A 15854-nucleotide genomic window follows, 5' to 3' on the forward strand; every position below is an offset into this window, starting at 1 on the left:
TTAAATGACGATCAAATTTGTACATTTGTGTGTTACCTATATATGTGTAGTGTTCAAATATATACATATATGTGTCTTGTTAGTGTTACGTTAGTAACAAAATGCATGGCGAGATAAATGTACCAATCTACGGTAGGATACCTGTCTTAATTTTGACACGTGACATCATAAAAATTAGCACACCTGAAACAGAAGTTCAAAATCATTCGCGGCAATCACAAAATCTAGTAATAGTGGGCATAAATCAATTTTTGTTTACCTTTCCTAGTTATTATTTTTAAGCATATAATGTTTTATTTTGAATGAATATTTATTAGCGGTATAACTCAAAGTCATAAAGAATTACAAGTTGTTATACAGGTTACAAAGGTGCCTTCTTTTGCAGCACTCAATAGCTCAGTTAATTAAATGCATGATACCAAATATTAGTGAGTTACAGCGTGCCCATAAAATTTACAAGACAGCTAGCCGCTAGGCGTACATGATGACTGAATAAGAAGACATGCTTGCTGAAGAAGGAAATCCCAACAAATATCGACCTGTCTTGAAATCCGACGATAGTTGAAGGCTAACTTTCATAACAAGCGCACGCAATATTTTAAATTAAGCATCCGACAATGTTGGTTTTTCGCTGCACCCTGGCTCTGTCTCTCGTGGCCACTGCATTCACCGACTGTCCAGGCTCTCCTTGGAAAGAGTGGAATGGCCACTGCTATCGCCTGTCTGCCTCAACCGCCACCTGGCTCGAGATCCGAGACGTGTGCAAGCATCCGTTCAAACAGGCTGATGTTGCCAGCGTTGGCAGCTGGGAGGAAAATCGTTTCATCCTCGAGAACATCCTCAAACAGCAATCAGCATGGCTGGGCTTGCGCCTTCGCAAAGAGCGACGTTGCTGGACAGATAAGTCGCCAGTGAAATTCATGCATTTCAGAAGCAATGTGCCTTTGGACGACGTCACGGACGCGGTTGTGCAGCTAGCGGGTACTACAGGCCACTGGGAACTGGTCTCCCCCTATGGGGGCAAAAAGCTTCACGCTGTATGCAAAATGCCCTCGTGCGAGTGTAAAGAAGGCTGGGTAAAACAGAAAAACCGCTGCTACAAGCCTATAAAGTGTCCACTCAGGTGGCTGGACGCCCGTGAACGTTGTCAGCGTATGGCGCCTATGGCCGACCTCGCCACAATCAACAGCAGCTCTGAGAATGATTTTCTCGTTAACATGATGTCAAACAAAATGCCGTTCTGGATCGGGCTGAATGACCGTGAACAAGAGGGCGAGTACCAGTGGAGTGGCGCAGGCGGCGAGACGACCCCAGCTTACAGGAACTGGGCGGTGTCCGAGCCAAACGGGGCCAGACACACGGAGGATTGTGTCCAGGTAGGTACATCAGGACAGTGGAGTGACCATAAGTGTCAAGACCAGCCCAAGTCCTATGTTTGCCAGCAGCCCATGTGTGGCAACAGGGCGCATCCTCCACATTCAGGACAAGAAGGTGGAGCGGTGTCTTCCACAGATGGAGGTTCTCCTCGCTGTCCGAATGGGTGGAGGCTCGGTGGAAGCAAGTGTTACAGCAAACCCACTAGTCCCGAGTCGTTTGATCGCGCGGAGGAGTTATGCAAGGAACAACATCCACGATCTCATATTGCAAACGTCACATCTTTGCCAGAAAACGACAAAGTATTCCTCCAGGCATCTGGTTCGCTGCCTGTTTGGATAAGACACTCCGAAAGAGGTTCAAGTAACTGGCAGACGGGCGTCACCGCTGCGTCGTCCGCACGGTGCGCAACACTACAGAGCAGCGGCCAGTGGAGCAGAGAACAGTGCGATGAGAAGCATCCCGGGATATGCGAATTATCATCATGTGTCCCAAAGTGCCCCCAACACTGGTACTTATTTCAAGGTAACTGCTATTTCATCAAGGGCATTGGAACTCTGAAACATGCGACCGAATCCTGCGAGAGCGTCGGCGGCCACCTGCCCAGCATACTGAGCCAAGATGAGAACGACTTCATTACTGCTCTGATATTTCGCTGGCGTCGCAATACGAAGCATGCGAGGACGTCATGCAGACCTTTCGCCTTCATCGGCGCTTCACGCGCAGACAAAACGTCTCCGTGGTCGTGGTCGGATGGCGCAGACTGGGGCACACCGCGTTGGGCCCACGGTGACGGCGATAGGGGCACATGCGCTGCGTTAAACTCCGAAGGACGGTGGAAGAGCTTCGACTGTGAGGCCTACAAGTTGATGTTTTTGTGCAAGAAGGACCCGTGCCGAGATCAGTTTGGACCATTGCATAGTCCCAACCGCGACACTTCTAGCCACTTAACGACCCATCCTGTAGAAACGTTGACCACTGCGGCTCCACGACCCAAACCGAAGATATGTCCAAATGACGGCAGGCATTGGCATGAGGAAAGCGGCGTATGTCTGGCGTCCTTCACGTCAAGTCCTTCCACATTTACGAGCGCTTTTAAGACGTGCACCTACAAGAAGGACGGGTTCGCCGTATCGCTGCCGGTGGTGAGGTTCAAGGACACGCTGGAGGCGCTGCTGAAGCTGACGGGAGGTCGCGACGTCTGGGTGGGGCTCACGCGCCGGTACACGTCCGTCTGGTACTGGCACGACGTGGTGAGGGCGACCGACCTCCAGTGGCAGCTGAAGCCCACTGCCGACACACGGTGCACCTCTATAGATGGCGACATGGGCGGTCTGGTTGCGCGCAGGTGCTCAGACAAACTAATATTCTTCTGCGAGGCGAGACGTCTGCCGAATTGAATGAATTATTATTTCGTCATAAATTGTATTGGCAACGTTTGAGCCAAGTTAAATAACATGTTGTGCCTAATTAACCATTACAACTTTTCTCTTTCACCAGTTATAAATACCTGGCTTCGACGATCATGATATTTAGCTATTCTTAATCAAAATACTCAACAACGGTAGTGTAGAGCAAATCTTGTTTTAAAAAGGTATATGATTGAATGACATGATTTGCGAAATAACGGTTATTAGAAATCAATCTATCGTAGAAATACCTCAAGAAACCAACTACCTTTGATGCAAACAAGTAGAAACGCTGATAAAATGATATCGTATATTCCATTGGGCAACTGTAGAAACATCTATCATGAAATTATAATGCTTTACTCTCGGTTTCGATAAGTTCGCGGGGTTGACTGACAGGTCCAGGCGAGCACTCAGACCACCACCTGCCCATTGTCATTCCGCAGCGCTGCCGCCCGTTCTTCCTGGTCTCGGGGTGGCCGTGTTGCACAAGCAGACCCATAACAGAGGCACGAACGGGGCGGGAGTCTTCTGCAACCCTCGGGCCGCAGATGAGCCAGAGAGAGCGTCAAAAGTCAAACGTAATTGGCGCCGCCACTACCGCCAGTATCGGTCGAGTTGGGCCAACTCGGCGCTAAATATTAGCCCGATGACTGGCGCTCGGCGATTTATTGGAGCTGTGGCGCGCCCGCAAATTGGCCTGTTGCGGTCCGCTTGCGTCAGGGCCTCGCTAACTCATGACAGCAGTTGTGAACGGTTTAGCTTGTCGGGTTAGTGGGTTATGAGCCAGTGCGGAAGTGGTGAAGATGATTTCAGAGGGCATGGCAGGAGTGTGGTTAAATTGGGTGCAAGTTTATTGCCTCGGGGGATGCATATAGCAATATCGAGAGGTGTTAGGAAAGGACGGTAATTCTAGCTGAGAGCGAAGTACGTTTTAATGCATGTACTTTATCTGTATTACTTGCACTGTGCAGATGTTCTACATCCCCGTAATGTAAAATGAGAATGCCTCTGTTACTGCTGGCATTTGGTGACGTGTACATTGTGCAAGCCATTATAAATCCATCATTAGGACAACTTATGACCATTTTGCGTTTAAATTATTATTTACATGTGTCATCGTAATCAAACGTGGTACCTAGTGCTTTGCAAAAAGAGATACGCCATACATAGATAGTAACTATACCAATGACACTACACAGTAAACATGAGGTCATGGAGACTAGCCACCTGTCCAACAGTCGCCCATCGTAAGATGGCCGGTGAATGTCTGTAACGCCGTGCTGGGCTAGCGCTGATTAATGATGTGTCGCCGGGGTCACGTAGTTTGCTGCGGCGGCCACATAGCGGGGCGTCCACCGGCGGGTCGAGTAGGTGAGTGCTTGTGCCGACAATCCGTCACATAGACGGCGGCACAAGGTCGCGGCACTGGGACAGAGGCAGGGGAACAGCTAAAGTAGTGCGACGGGACGATGGTGCAGCTTACCATGTGAATTCAAGCGCAGCAACGCCAAAAAAAAAGAGAAACAAATTTACCGTGGACTTCCATGCGTTAATTGCAAAAATATCTAATCGTTCTAAATACCTTGAAATACTTATCTAATCTTTTATTACGGAGCGAGCGAAGCGAGCGTAGTCTTTCCTTAGATTAACCCGCGCCCTGCTGGGAGGGGGGTGTTTGAACACCCCCCTTGTGGTTTTTCGCGAATATCTCAAAAACGTATCATACATCAATTCTACACATGTTGTGAAAATTTCAGACCAAGGTCATTCAAGGTCAGGTCACCAGGTCACTTGAAGTGACCTCACCTCATAAGAAGTTTCAATGTCTGTCATAGCTACACTGAGTGACCGATCGCTTTGAAATTTTCAGTGATTGCTCAGAGCAATAGCATGCACAAAATTTATATCTCAGAATTTTGATATCGATGACCTAAGGTCAGGTCAATTTTGCGACCTCCCCAATTATAAGTCAATGGGAGAAAATTGAAATGCGCCTCCTTTGGACGAAAGACATTATAAACACTACCAAACACTGAATTACAAGTGGTTTAGACACACTGAACATGAAAATGGTGTCCGTGACCCCTGTTTATGCCCTGAGGTCATCTTAGGTCACGAATGGTATCTAACAGTTTTTCGCAAATAACTTTTGATAGAGGCATGCTAGAGCGATGAAAACGCCTTAGATGTGTTCAGCTCGACGATACGGATCGACTGATATGCAACATGACCCTTTCCGGTCAGGTCATGACCTTGACCTGAGGTCAAATTTTCAAGTTGACCTTTCAAGGTCAAGTTATAGTTCATTCGATGCGTCTTGACGAGAGGAACACGATGCCGGTAAAAGTAAGCTCGTACAAGGCTTGGGTCAAAAGTTATTGCAGAAAAACTGTTTCCGAAAAAAATCGGCTATTTTTGCAGTTTTTGCCCCCTGCAGGCAAAACCGTTGACTTTAGGTCACATCTGAGAGAATTACTCAGAGAGGGCGTTAATAGGGCTATCGAATGCGCTTTTCCGCGGCGCTGTAGCTCTATTGGTTCCCGAGTTATGCGTTGGCTTCTTGGAAATTGTCGACATTCGACCTGGAAATCGGCGAAATTTTGCCTTCAATGACCTCTGGTGACCTGACCTTTGACCTGACCAAAAAATTGACCAAAGTGATTTCCTCATTATTATTGACGCTCTTTCGATCGCCGCCTTCCGCGTATCGCTACGTGGCCCAGGACCCGAGTTAGAAGGGGGGTGTTCAAACACCCCCCCCCCCCCCCAGCAGGGCGTGGAAATCCAGGACCCCCAGCCGGGCGCGGGTTAACGGAAATTTCTGAGTATGAGCGGCCGGCCGGCCGTGCGGACGCTTTTGCGAGGCTTATATCTCAGCAACCACTTGACCGATTTACATGCGGTAATTTTTGTAGGGTAGCTTCATTCCTTCTACCAAGTATTGGACTATTCCCGATGCATGTGGGTGACCCCTTATGCACGTGCCACGTGCAAAACGAAGAGGTGCCAGTTTTGTAATTGTTGCAATATCTCGGTAACTACTGGGCCGATTGCGCTGTAAGTTGGCATGTAGGTAGGCACCCTCTAGGCAATGCATATCCATGTGCCAGCGTTGGGGTGCTGCTGCACGTGCGCACGTGCAGGGGTCGTTTCCAGATCTCGAGAACGGCTGGACCGATTGCGCTCAAATTTGGTACACAGTTAGGGACCGGTTAGCAGGGTGCCGTGCACAAGTAAGTTGGGACCCATTTTGCACGTGCGCACGTGCAGGGTGCCGCTTCCAGATCTCGAGAACGGCTGGGCCGATTGTGCCCAAATTTGGCACATTGATAGAGACCGGTTAGTAGGGTGCCGTGCACAAGTCAATTAGAGGTACCCCCTCGAAATTTCGCACGTGCAAGGTTCACCCTCTCGCTCGCTCCGTTAGTCGCCCCAAAAGGCGTTATACTGGTGGTTATGGACGCAACTTCAACTATATTTATAACTAACTAACTGGCTGATCTGACTATTGACTGCTCTGGTCGGCAGATCCCGACTGACCGATCAGCAGACGCCTTACCGGTCATCAGACCAGTGACCGGTAAGTAGACCTCTGTCCTCTGACCATCTCTGACCATTCGGCAGACGTCCACTGGGTCGGCCCGAAATACCTCACTCGGTACCGCTCGTGATACTCGGACGCGTCGGTAGTTGAGCACTGGTCGGTACCTCGTGTGACAAATGGGGGCGGCCACAGACGTGTGCTCCGACTGGGTTACGGCACACTGAAACGTGCCGGACGGGGTAAGCGATGGACAGGGCGAAAGGAGACGGAGGGCCGTCAATCGCCGCGAGGCACAACTGAGCTATATAGAAACATTACACCATATCACTTATGACTGTGTTATAGAGTGTAAGGTGTACAGACGTAAGACGACGTAAATTACTGTTAAATAAGATTAAAAAACTGTTTAAGATGACCTCGTTGCAATGCCGAGGTAATCTTTTAGATGAATCGTTGAATGACCGTTGAACACACAGTCGTAAATAGGTACACAAAAATAGACTTAACCCTATTCCTGGCGGGCTCCGCCGGGACAAGAAACTGGCGGGGGGGGCGATTCGGCCCCCCTTCAGATCTCAAAAACTACACATCGCAGCGACAAACGGCGAACGGCGTTTGATAGGTCGTTTAAAGATCTACAACTTTTACATAAAACATTTTCAGGTCAGGTCAATATTGAGGTCACCAGAGGTCATCAACGATAAAATGTTTTGGAATTAGTTACCTATATATTCTATAACTTTTAAACTAAGAAACATAGAGACATAAAACCAATACATTTTTGTTGCTCTCGCCGAGGCGATGCGAAATAAGTATGTGATAACCTTCACAGGTCAATTTGAAATTTGACCTGAGGTCAAGGTCAGGTCATTCATCAATGAGGTTGTGGGGTATGGTCATGCTGCATACCAAACGACGCGCCTTGACCAGGCGAGCAGTTTGGTACCACTTACAAGTCTTTAGCACCATCATGTCGTGATTTATTTACAGAAAAACGATTTATGACGTCACATGACCTCAGATGACCTTTGCCGGTGCCCCTGTCAATTAGCGGCACCAGGATCATCGCCGATGAGATAATCTTCCATAATACTGAAAGAATTGGGTGGTTTTGACTCGTTTACACGAAGCAGGAGGCGTTTCAATATTTTCCCATAGGCTTGCAATGTAAAGGTCACGAGTCTGGCCTGACCTCAGGTCACAGATATGAAAATTCTGAGATATACAAATTGCACATACTGGTACCCTAACTAAAGCCTGAAGAGAAGAAATTGATCGGTCAAAAACTCTAGCTCTGGCGTGATTGCAAACTTTTCTGAGGTAGGGTCACCAAACCGCCTCTGGTGACCTGACCTGAGGTCAGATCAACTCAAAATTTTCAGAAATGTTGCGTAAAAGCCTTTTAGTAAAAGTCAGAAAATTTGAGCTTCCTAGCTCAAAGCGTTTGGGAGAAATAACCAAAAAACCTCAGGGGGGCTTCTGAGGCCCCCCCCGCCAGGAATAGGGTTAACGTAAATGAGGTACCTTTAACTTTGTGCTAGAAATGAAACTTCACCAACCAAAGGACGAAAGAGTGCGGACTGAGTGCTTAGCACGCACTTATTGTCGTTGCACTTACTTGCAAGCTTATGCTATGCCCACATTAAAATCAGCTTAGCCCACTGCCTAGCAAACGCCGCGTCACTGCCGCAACACTTTATTCACTCACTTGCTAATGATACGGTGTTGCATGGTGGAAGCGGAATTCGAGACGCGTGCCTTGCGACTTGTATCCGAGGCTTCTTTCGCTCTCGTTAGTGCATTGTTCGGGCCAGAGCGTTCAGAGGAACGGCGGTAATGGTGTTATATGACAGTAGATGACCAGAGGGTGAGTTGTGCCATGTGACACCTGGCTGAGGTAATGACTCGTGGAGTTGTGCGCCGGGATTGGGTCTTGTTTGCACTTGTGATAATATTGGGACCTTACGGAACCGTAGTTCTAGTCCTCAATATGTGTACCGATATAGTAAAATGATGTCTTAAATTTCCGCATGATCAGCAATAGCCAGAAATAATTGAACTTGGACACATCTGTTATGCATGCGGAGGCTATTTATTTTAACTCATTTACAACGTTAGACACTCAAAAATTACGGTTCATATATGATCATGCATGCATGTTAATGGTGTTGTTTATATAAAACTTATCATTGAGACGGATCCTCCAAAACAGCAACAGTATCCTAAAGGCCTGAGTAAATGAGCTTTATTCAAAATGAAAGTAAGAAAATCTGATATATCTCCACTTACATTTGCATCCTTAAATGTTGCAAAACATTATACATTTAGCCTCTAGCCGTTGGCAATCCAATTAATCGATGTCACTCTAGTCATGTTGATGGACGCCTTCGTTATGCGATTGCAACGTACCTAACATTACTGTGTAATGTGATGGGTGTTTGTAAAGTCATCAAAACTATGTAGCTGTCCAACAACCATTGAGAATGCTGTAAATGATGTTTCCGTTTTTGTTTCATTAACATTCTTACTTGCACATTCGGTCGCTTTTTTTTTTGCAAAATGCGTTCTAACTTCTAATAATGCGTCGCGAATGTATTCGGCCAATGGACGCGACGCGATGACACATCAGAAACACAGCAGAAGTACTCTCCGATTCTCTCGGTCTGGACGAGTGCCTATACCTACCATATATTGCTCAGATATCTCCAAAGACTTTCTCGGGGGCAGGATCGGACGAACTTTCACACCGTTCTCAGCCAGCTAATCGACCTTGCTCCGCCTCCGTACCGTGGGAGCGTCCCTCTGTCCCCCTAGTCCGTTTCGACATCCCCCCGACCATCTCCCGTCCCGACGGCGGGAGCCCGACGGTGGGAGAGGAGCCACCCCTGCCACGGCGACCTTCTGACCGGTCAGTCATGCCGGCCGGCGGACAGGACTGAGCGCCCGATCGGTCACCCGCTGCAGACGGTCGCTCCGTCACCCCGCCCCGGCCGTAGCGAGCACGCCGCCGCCGTGGCCGTGCCGTATTTTGCAATGGGCGCATCTCGCTGGCGGCGGGCGGTGGCAGGGTCAGTGCCGGCGGCGGCGGAGGGCACCTTTCGCGACGGCTTTCTGCGCGCCGTATAAATGCTCCGCGCTGATGGCCGCCGGCAGTCAGTGCGGAGCGCTCGGTGGGGGTGAGACACGCAGACACGGAGGCACTGAGACACGGAGGCGCACCAGGGGTGCAGGACGCCACTCATGGCGGGAGCCAAGGTGAGACTGAGTCCCACAGAGGAGGATGGGTCCTTGTTTTGGAGACTCAGAGCGCATATCGTCCTCAGAGAAGTCAGTGGCACGTTCACGGCTTTCTGTGATTCCATAATAGACATGTCATAATATTCTTTTTTAATCGTTGAATTTAATTTTCTTTTTTTAATAGTTTGTTTTAAGGACAAATAGTTAATCCTAAAACAAAAAGAATGTTTAATATTTGACCATTACGAAGAAGGAGTTCATTTTGTAGGGCGCCTATTTGTTTGTAATTCTTTTCACATAGCTGCTCATTCAAACATTTCAAGACCCTAAGGTCATATATTGCTCGACATTATCACCATTGCAACGCAACAGGTACTTATACATGAAATGCGTTATTTTTCTATTAATCAGCCTAATGATTCCCATACAGGGTGTGATTTACTTTTGTAATTTTCATCCATTTTGTTTTGCTTATACAAGAAACGGCTGGCGCTAAGTTTACTTTAATCACATAAAATGTATAAAAAATAGAAACAATCAAGCTGTTCAGCATAGCTTTTCCAATGTCAGCCTTCTTACATTGATCACATAAAATGTAGAAAAAAAAATCAAACATAAAATGTAAAAAATCAAGAAACAAGCAAGATATTCAGCATGACTTTCCCAATGTCACCCTATACGATAAATAGATCAATTGCTTGTTCTGGTGCATACTGCATGCTACAAGAGCCTAACAAATTGAGATCATTTACTCAGTTAACTGTCGATACAATGAAGGCAAACCAATGCCTCCGCAATAAAAAGTCAGACCCAGGTGCCAACCGTCCTAAGCCGGTTGAAAACATGACATGACATTACAAGCTATTGCACATGCATGACAGCGCGCAGGTTTTCCCGTAACTCGGTCTGCACCCGGCCACTGGTTGCCGACTGCCCAGCCGCATCATTTGCATACGATGCTATCGGGCGCAATCTCGTGTGTCATCTCGTCCGCGTGTTGCGCCACGCGGCGGAGCCAGGACCGACAGTCGAGTGGTGGCTCACGATCGCGCTCTCTCTCTCCGCCCACAGGGACTACTGCTGATGCTCTGCACGGCTGGCTCCGTGACGGGGACTCTCCAGCCCGGGGGCCAACAGCAGCTCGGAGCGGGAAGCCTCAACGGCGTGAACATTGGCGGAGGAACGTTCACCAAACCCGGCGAGCCGCTACGACCGTTCCCGCCCCAGCAACGTCCAGCGTCGCCGCCCGGCCGGCTACCGCAGCTGTACTTCCCGCCACCGACACCTGGCAACGCACAGATCGCTATCGAGCCTGCTGATGAGTTTACGCAGCTGCCTTCTGGTCCTCCGATCGGCATTGGAGACCCGCTGCCTACCTTCATTCAGCCGGAATTCGGAGGGTGGATTCCGATGACGTCGTCGCCAGAAACTGAGCCAGCCGCGCAGACCGGAGGACAGAACTTCGGTCTCTCATCCGCATCGTCCAGTCAGCAACCAACTGACTTCGGGATCAGCCAGGGACCGTCTCCATCAGGCCTGCAGCCGCAGGCCGGTAACGGAGACAACGGCTTATCATTTGCTTCAGGAGCATCGTCGAGTTCGACTCAAGAAGAGCTTCTAACGAACGCATGGTCGCAGGCACCAACAGCACAATCGGCAGGTGGCAATAGTGGGCTGCCATCGTCTTACGTTCCGCCAACGCAAGGAATCAATAGCGCTATTTCCCAGGGTGGCAATGTTCCTACCCTTTTGAAGCCACTGGACCTACCACAGCCCCAAGAGTCATTCCAACAATCTCCTTCTCAATCCTTCAGTGGAAACCCCGATGCTTCATCCTCGTTTGCATCTTCAAACGAAGGAGGAAACTCATTCCCTGCACAGTCCATCCCTGCCGGTTTGAATCCATCTGGTTTTCCCCAAACCGGAGGAATTCCGTCTCAGTTCCTGTCTCCCACCGATGGCGATAGTAGCGTCGGTTCTTCCTTTTCCTCCACCGAGCAGTTACAATCTGGAAATGAAGCATCACTTTCCGGAGGAAGTGTAACAGACGGAGGATTCTCCCAATCCCCTCAGTCGGGAAGCACAGATGTCAACTTGCCGTCTTCTTACGTGCCTCCCTTTTCCGAAGCGGCCGGCTCTTCTTCTCAAGGAAATCAAGTTCCGACGGAGCTGAAACCCCTTGGACTGCCTGAGACTGGGGGATTCGCTCAAAGCTCATTCCAAACGGGGAACGAAAACAATCAGCCATTCACATCAGGTGGAGACAACTCATTGGTGCAGGGTGTGGTGCCTACACTACTGAAGCCGCTAGGCCTCCCGCAGCCAGAGAATGTATCTGAATTCACTTCGCAAACTAGTGGTGGAGGAAGTAGTGGTGGTCTACCTTCCTCTTATGTGCCTCCTTCAACAGGCTTTGTCGGCACGCTCACTCAGGGCGAAGGACCTGTACCTACCAGCCTTAAGCCAATTACCCTGCCGCCGACTGGAGGGTTTTCACAACCTTCGATAACCCAATCAGAAAGCGAAAGCACAGACTCTTCATTCTCCTCAAATATCGCGACAGCATCAAGTTTTGGAGGAGCATCTACTCAAGGAGGTTTTGTTTCAACCGAGCTCAAGCCTCTCAACTTGCCACAAACAGGACAACCAGCAAACTCTTTTTCCTCTCAGACAGTTGGTGGCAATGCCGCCATCACGTCCTCGTCTTCATTTGGCAGCTCATCCTTCCAAAGCAACAATCCTCCCTTCCAAAGCCAGCAGTCGCCCATACCAACTATCCTAAAACCACTGAACCTCCCCCAAACAGAACCAGTTCCTACTTCTCTCAAGCCCTTGGGACTGCCTGAGACTGAAGATCAAACTGTTCTGACCCTCCTTAAACCATTGGGTCTTCCACCGACTGGAAGACCATCATCGCAGGAGGCATTCCAAGAAAACATTGGGCCCCTCGCTCCATCATATGTGCCTCCTACGCCAGAGGGTGAAGATTCGTTCTCTCAAGGGGGCTCGATTCCAGACGAACTGAAGCCTCTTGGTTTGCTTCAAACATCAGAACTCTTTCAGGCATCTCAGTCTCTTGCTGGGAATAGTGTAGATGCTGAGCCCGTCCCGACTCTTCTAAAGCCACTAGGCCTGCCGCAACCAGAAGAACCATTTTTGTCTCAGTTGGAATCGCAGGCAGGTGGAAGCACGTTCGGTGAATCCCCTTCTCAGCAACAAGCGTCGGCGGGAGGCGGATCTTTCACTCAATCTGGTATAGTACCCACCCAGCTGAAGCCTCTGGGACTACCACAGCCTGATGGATTCGTATCCACGTCTTCTGTTGAAACAGAGGGTGACAACTATGGATATTCGCCATCAAGTTCGACGTCCTCATCGGGGCAGAGTGAGCCTCCTCAGAGTGGGGCGTCTATTCCGAACCTCATCCCCGGAAACTTCCAGTCACAGGTCACTGGGTCTCAACCTGGATCTCAATCTGCATCAGGAGGTGGTACCTCGTCAGCGTCCTCCTTCGGGTCATTCGGAGGGGGCGAGGGCGTCTTCTCACAAGGAAGCGCCACTGGGGGATCTGAGCCAGTTGTCAACCAGCAAGGATCAAATGGAGGATTTGCATCTTATCCTCAGCCATCTGAAGGGTCGCCATCAGAGACTGGCAACTCGTTTATCGATGAAACGGACTCAAGCCCGCAGACTATTCCGACCTTGCTAAAACCTCTGGACCTGCCAACCCCCGATGGATATTCACCTGGATCCTCGGCAGAGATCGCTGGCGGCGGAAGCAGCTCTTCATACAGTCCAGTTGTACCGGAGGGTGGATCATCACCCGTGACCTCGTCTGCTGGTGGATCATCATCGCAGTTCTCGCAACAAACAAGTTCTGGTGCCACGTCTCCAACTGATAACTACCAGCCTTCATCGGGGAGTGAAGAAGGCTCCTCTGCCCAACAGTTTGGCGAGATCTTAACCCAAACCTCAACCGGCTCTGTCAGCTCGGGTGCCGTGCCAACGCTTTTGAAACCGCTGGATCTACCTCCGCAAGAAAATGTTGAGTCTCTGCAGCAGTTCGGACAAACCGCCTTCCAGTCCGCTGAAGCAGTCGCAACACAGCAGCAGAGTTCCGCTCCCACGGACGGTTACGTAGAAACGCAGCCTCCGCTGACCTCCGAAGCTTTCGTGGACAGTGGCGCAGCCTCTTCGGAGGGTGCCGTGCAAAGTGGGTCGTTGGAAGAGTACGGCTCGCCAAACAGTCAGTCCTTACTGGAGTCTGAGGGGAATACTGGCGAGGTCGGATCATCAGGATTCGCCACCCTTCCAACAGGTCTAGTACCAGGCAATGGTAATAGCCAGTCACCGCCTCAAATCGGTGAGCCGGTATACCAGCCAGAAATCGCTCTGGGCGTTGCTGCAAGCGGTGACACCGGTTCTTCTGTGCCGTTCCCCCGGCCACCAGCTCAGAGCGAACCGCTTGGTCCTCCGCAGCCAGCAACCACCAGTCAAACATCGAGCAGCGGAAGTTCATTCGGGCCTCCAGAGTCGCCGCCCAGTCTCGTAATTGATGAACAGTTACTGACAGGTCCCTCTGGAGGACCGCTCGCCGTTGCAGCCCCAGGCATACCCGCTGCAGCCGGCGGAGGAGATAACACCAGCGGATTTGGAGTCAGCAGCACTGGCGGGGACGAAATCAGCAATATCAGTGGCGACATCGGCAGCGGCGGAGACACTATCAGTGGTGGCGGTGGTGGTGAGGGCGAAATCGATGTTGGAACTGGTAGCAGTGGGTTCAGTGGTAGCAGCGGTTTCAGCGGAAGCGGGAGCAGCGGTGGATTTGGCGGCAGCGGAAGCAGCAGTGGATTTGGCGGGAACGAGGGCGACAGCGGGTTCAGCGGCAGTGGGAGCAGCAGTGGCTTTAGCGGCAGCGGAGGCAGCAGTGGGTCCGGTGGCAGCGGAAGCAGCAGCGGCACCACTGGGACCAGTATCAGCAGTAGTAATTCCATCAGCAGCGGTGGTGCGAGCAGCACCGCTGGCGTTACTGGTAGCGTTGCAGCTGGTGGCGCCATCAGCAGTAGCCTTGGTAACGCAGAGGGCGGCACCGTGAGCGGTGGATTTGGAAACGCCGGCAGTATCGGGATCAGTAGCAGCCCTACCAGCATCAGCAGCATCTCCGGCACCGGAGGCAGCAGCATCTCCAGCACCGGAGGCAGCAGCATCTCCAGCACAGGGGACAGCAGTATCGCCAGCACCGGCAGCAGCTCAGGCGGCAGCGACGGCCCGGTGGAGATCCTCTCGCAGACGTTCGAGATCGACGAGAACGGTAACTACGAGTACAGCTACGAGCAGTCGAACGGCCAGGCGGCGCAGGAGTCTGGCCAGTTCACCGCCGGTGCCGAGCCGGAGACGGGTACCCTGGCCAGCACCGGATCGTACCGGTACCGGGGACCCGACGGCAGAGAGTACATCGTGGAGTACACGGCCGACGAGCGAGGGTTCCTGCCTACCGGGGACCACCTGCCTAAGCCGCCGGAACAGATCCCTGCCTATGCGGAACTGCGGCGGCGATACCCCGCGCTCTTCTGGGCGGAGAAGCTAGGGATCCGAGAACCAGAGGAATGATAGGGAAGATATCAAGTAAACGGGTGGAATGGGGGCTTACTGGGACCGTGGAGCGAGGTCGCCAAGTCGGGTAGATAACGGATATTCGCTTGTGATAATGGAATGATCTGTGGCCTTCGTTCCCAATGCGTGTTATTCTCGGGAACGTTTCTTGTGCGTTGTTGTTGTCGTTTGGTACAAGTGGGTAGATTTAGCAGACGATGGCACGTTTGTCCGCACTGTGTTGTTTGACGTCATGATTTTCCTTTGATTTTGTTTAGCGACACACTGTCTCTATGTGATATTGTTCGTGCCATGAGCTGTTGGACGCTATAGTACATTACGTTGTGGGAAATAAAATAAAGATACGTGAGTTTTCAACCGTCTTTGCTCTATGAGAATGATGATAAATGGTAGAATCATAAGACAAATTGATTAAGTTCTGTATAACATGTAATCTTCATGGGCATTAAAACATACATAGAACAAACAGGAGCGCGACTTCCAGTCGTGACCAACACCATGATCGTCGTCATTGTCACACAATTAGGCTCGCGGCTGGCGCATAGTTTATTCACAAGCGTCTTCTTTAGCACGCAAATTAATACACATAACAACCATCAGTTCTTATGCTTCAGCCAAAACTCTCATGTTCCTCGACTGTCACATATCGGCTAGCGTTCGGCACTTCTCTGGAT

At 50.4% G+C, this 15854-nt stretch overlaps 3 protein-coding genes across 6 annotated transcripts in view; 2 read left to right on the top strand and 1 right to left on the bottom strand.

The window, feature by feature from the left end:
- LOC122385056 (muscle M-line assembly protein unc-89-like) overlaps nucleotides 1–15854 on the bottom strand; it is a 101028-nt gene that overhangs the window by 49970 nt on the left and 35204 nt on the right. The window lies entirely within an intron of this gene.
- Nucleotides 236–2870, top strand: LOC122385058 (macrophage mannose receptor 1-like). Its single transcript, XM_043373041.1, has one exon. It carries the CDS (start codon nucleotides 618–620, stop codon nucleotides 2772–2774), a length of 2157 nt encoding a protein of 718 aa, XP_043228976.1. The 5' UTR covers nucleotides 236–617; the 3' UTR covers nucleotides 2775–2870.
- On the top strand, nucleotides 9479–15537 carry LOC122385057 (uncharacterized transmembrane protein DDB_G0289901-like). Its single transcript, XM_043373040.1, has 2 exons — nucleotides 9479–9585; nucleotides 10639–15537. Exons 1-2 carry the CDS (start codon nucleotides 9571–9573, stop codon nucleotides 15175–15177), a joined length of 4554 nt encoding a protein of 1517 aa, XP_043228975.1. The 5' UTR covers nucleotides 9479–9570; the 3' UTR covers nucleotides 15178–15537.

Source organism: Amphibalanus amphitrite, unplaced genomic scaffold (assembly GCF_019059575.1).
Source record: "Amphibalanus amphitrite isolate SeventyFive unplaced genomic scaffold, NRLGWU_Aamphi_draft 000206F_arrow, whole genome shotgun sequence".
Taxonomy (NCBI): domain Eukaryota; kingdom Metazoa; phylum Arthropoda; class Thecostraca; order Balanomorpha; family Balanidae; genus Amphibalanus; species Amphibalanus amphitrite.

What these genes read in the sequence shown, in the direction of transcription:
- LOC122385058 (XM_043373041.1), top strand. Translation starts at nt 618, where the DNA reads ATGTTGGTTTTTCGCTGCACCCTGGCTCTGTCTCTCGTGGCCACTGCA.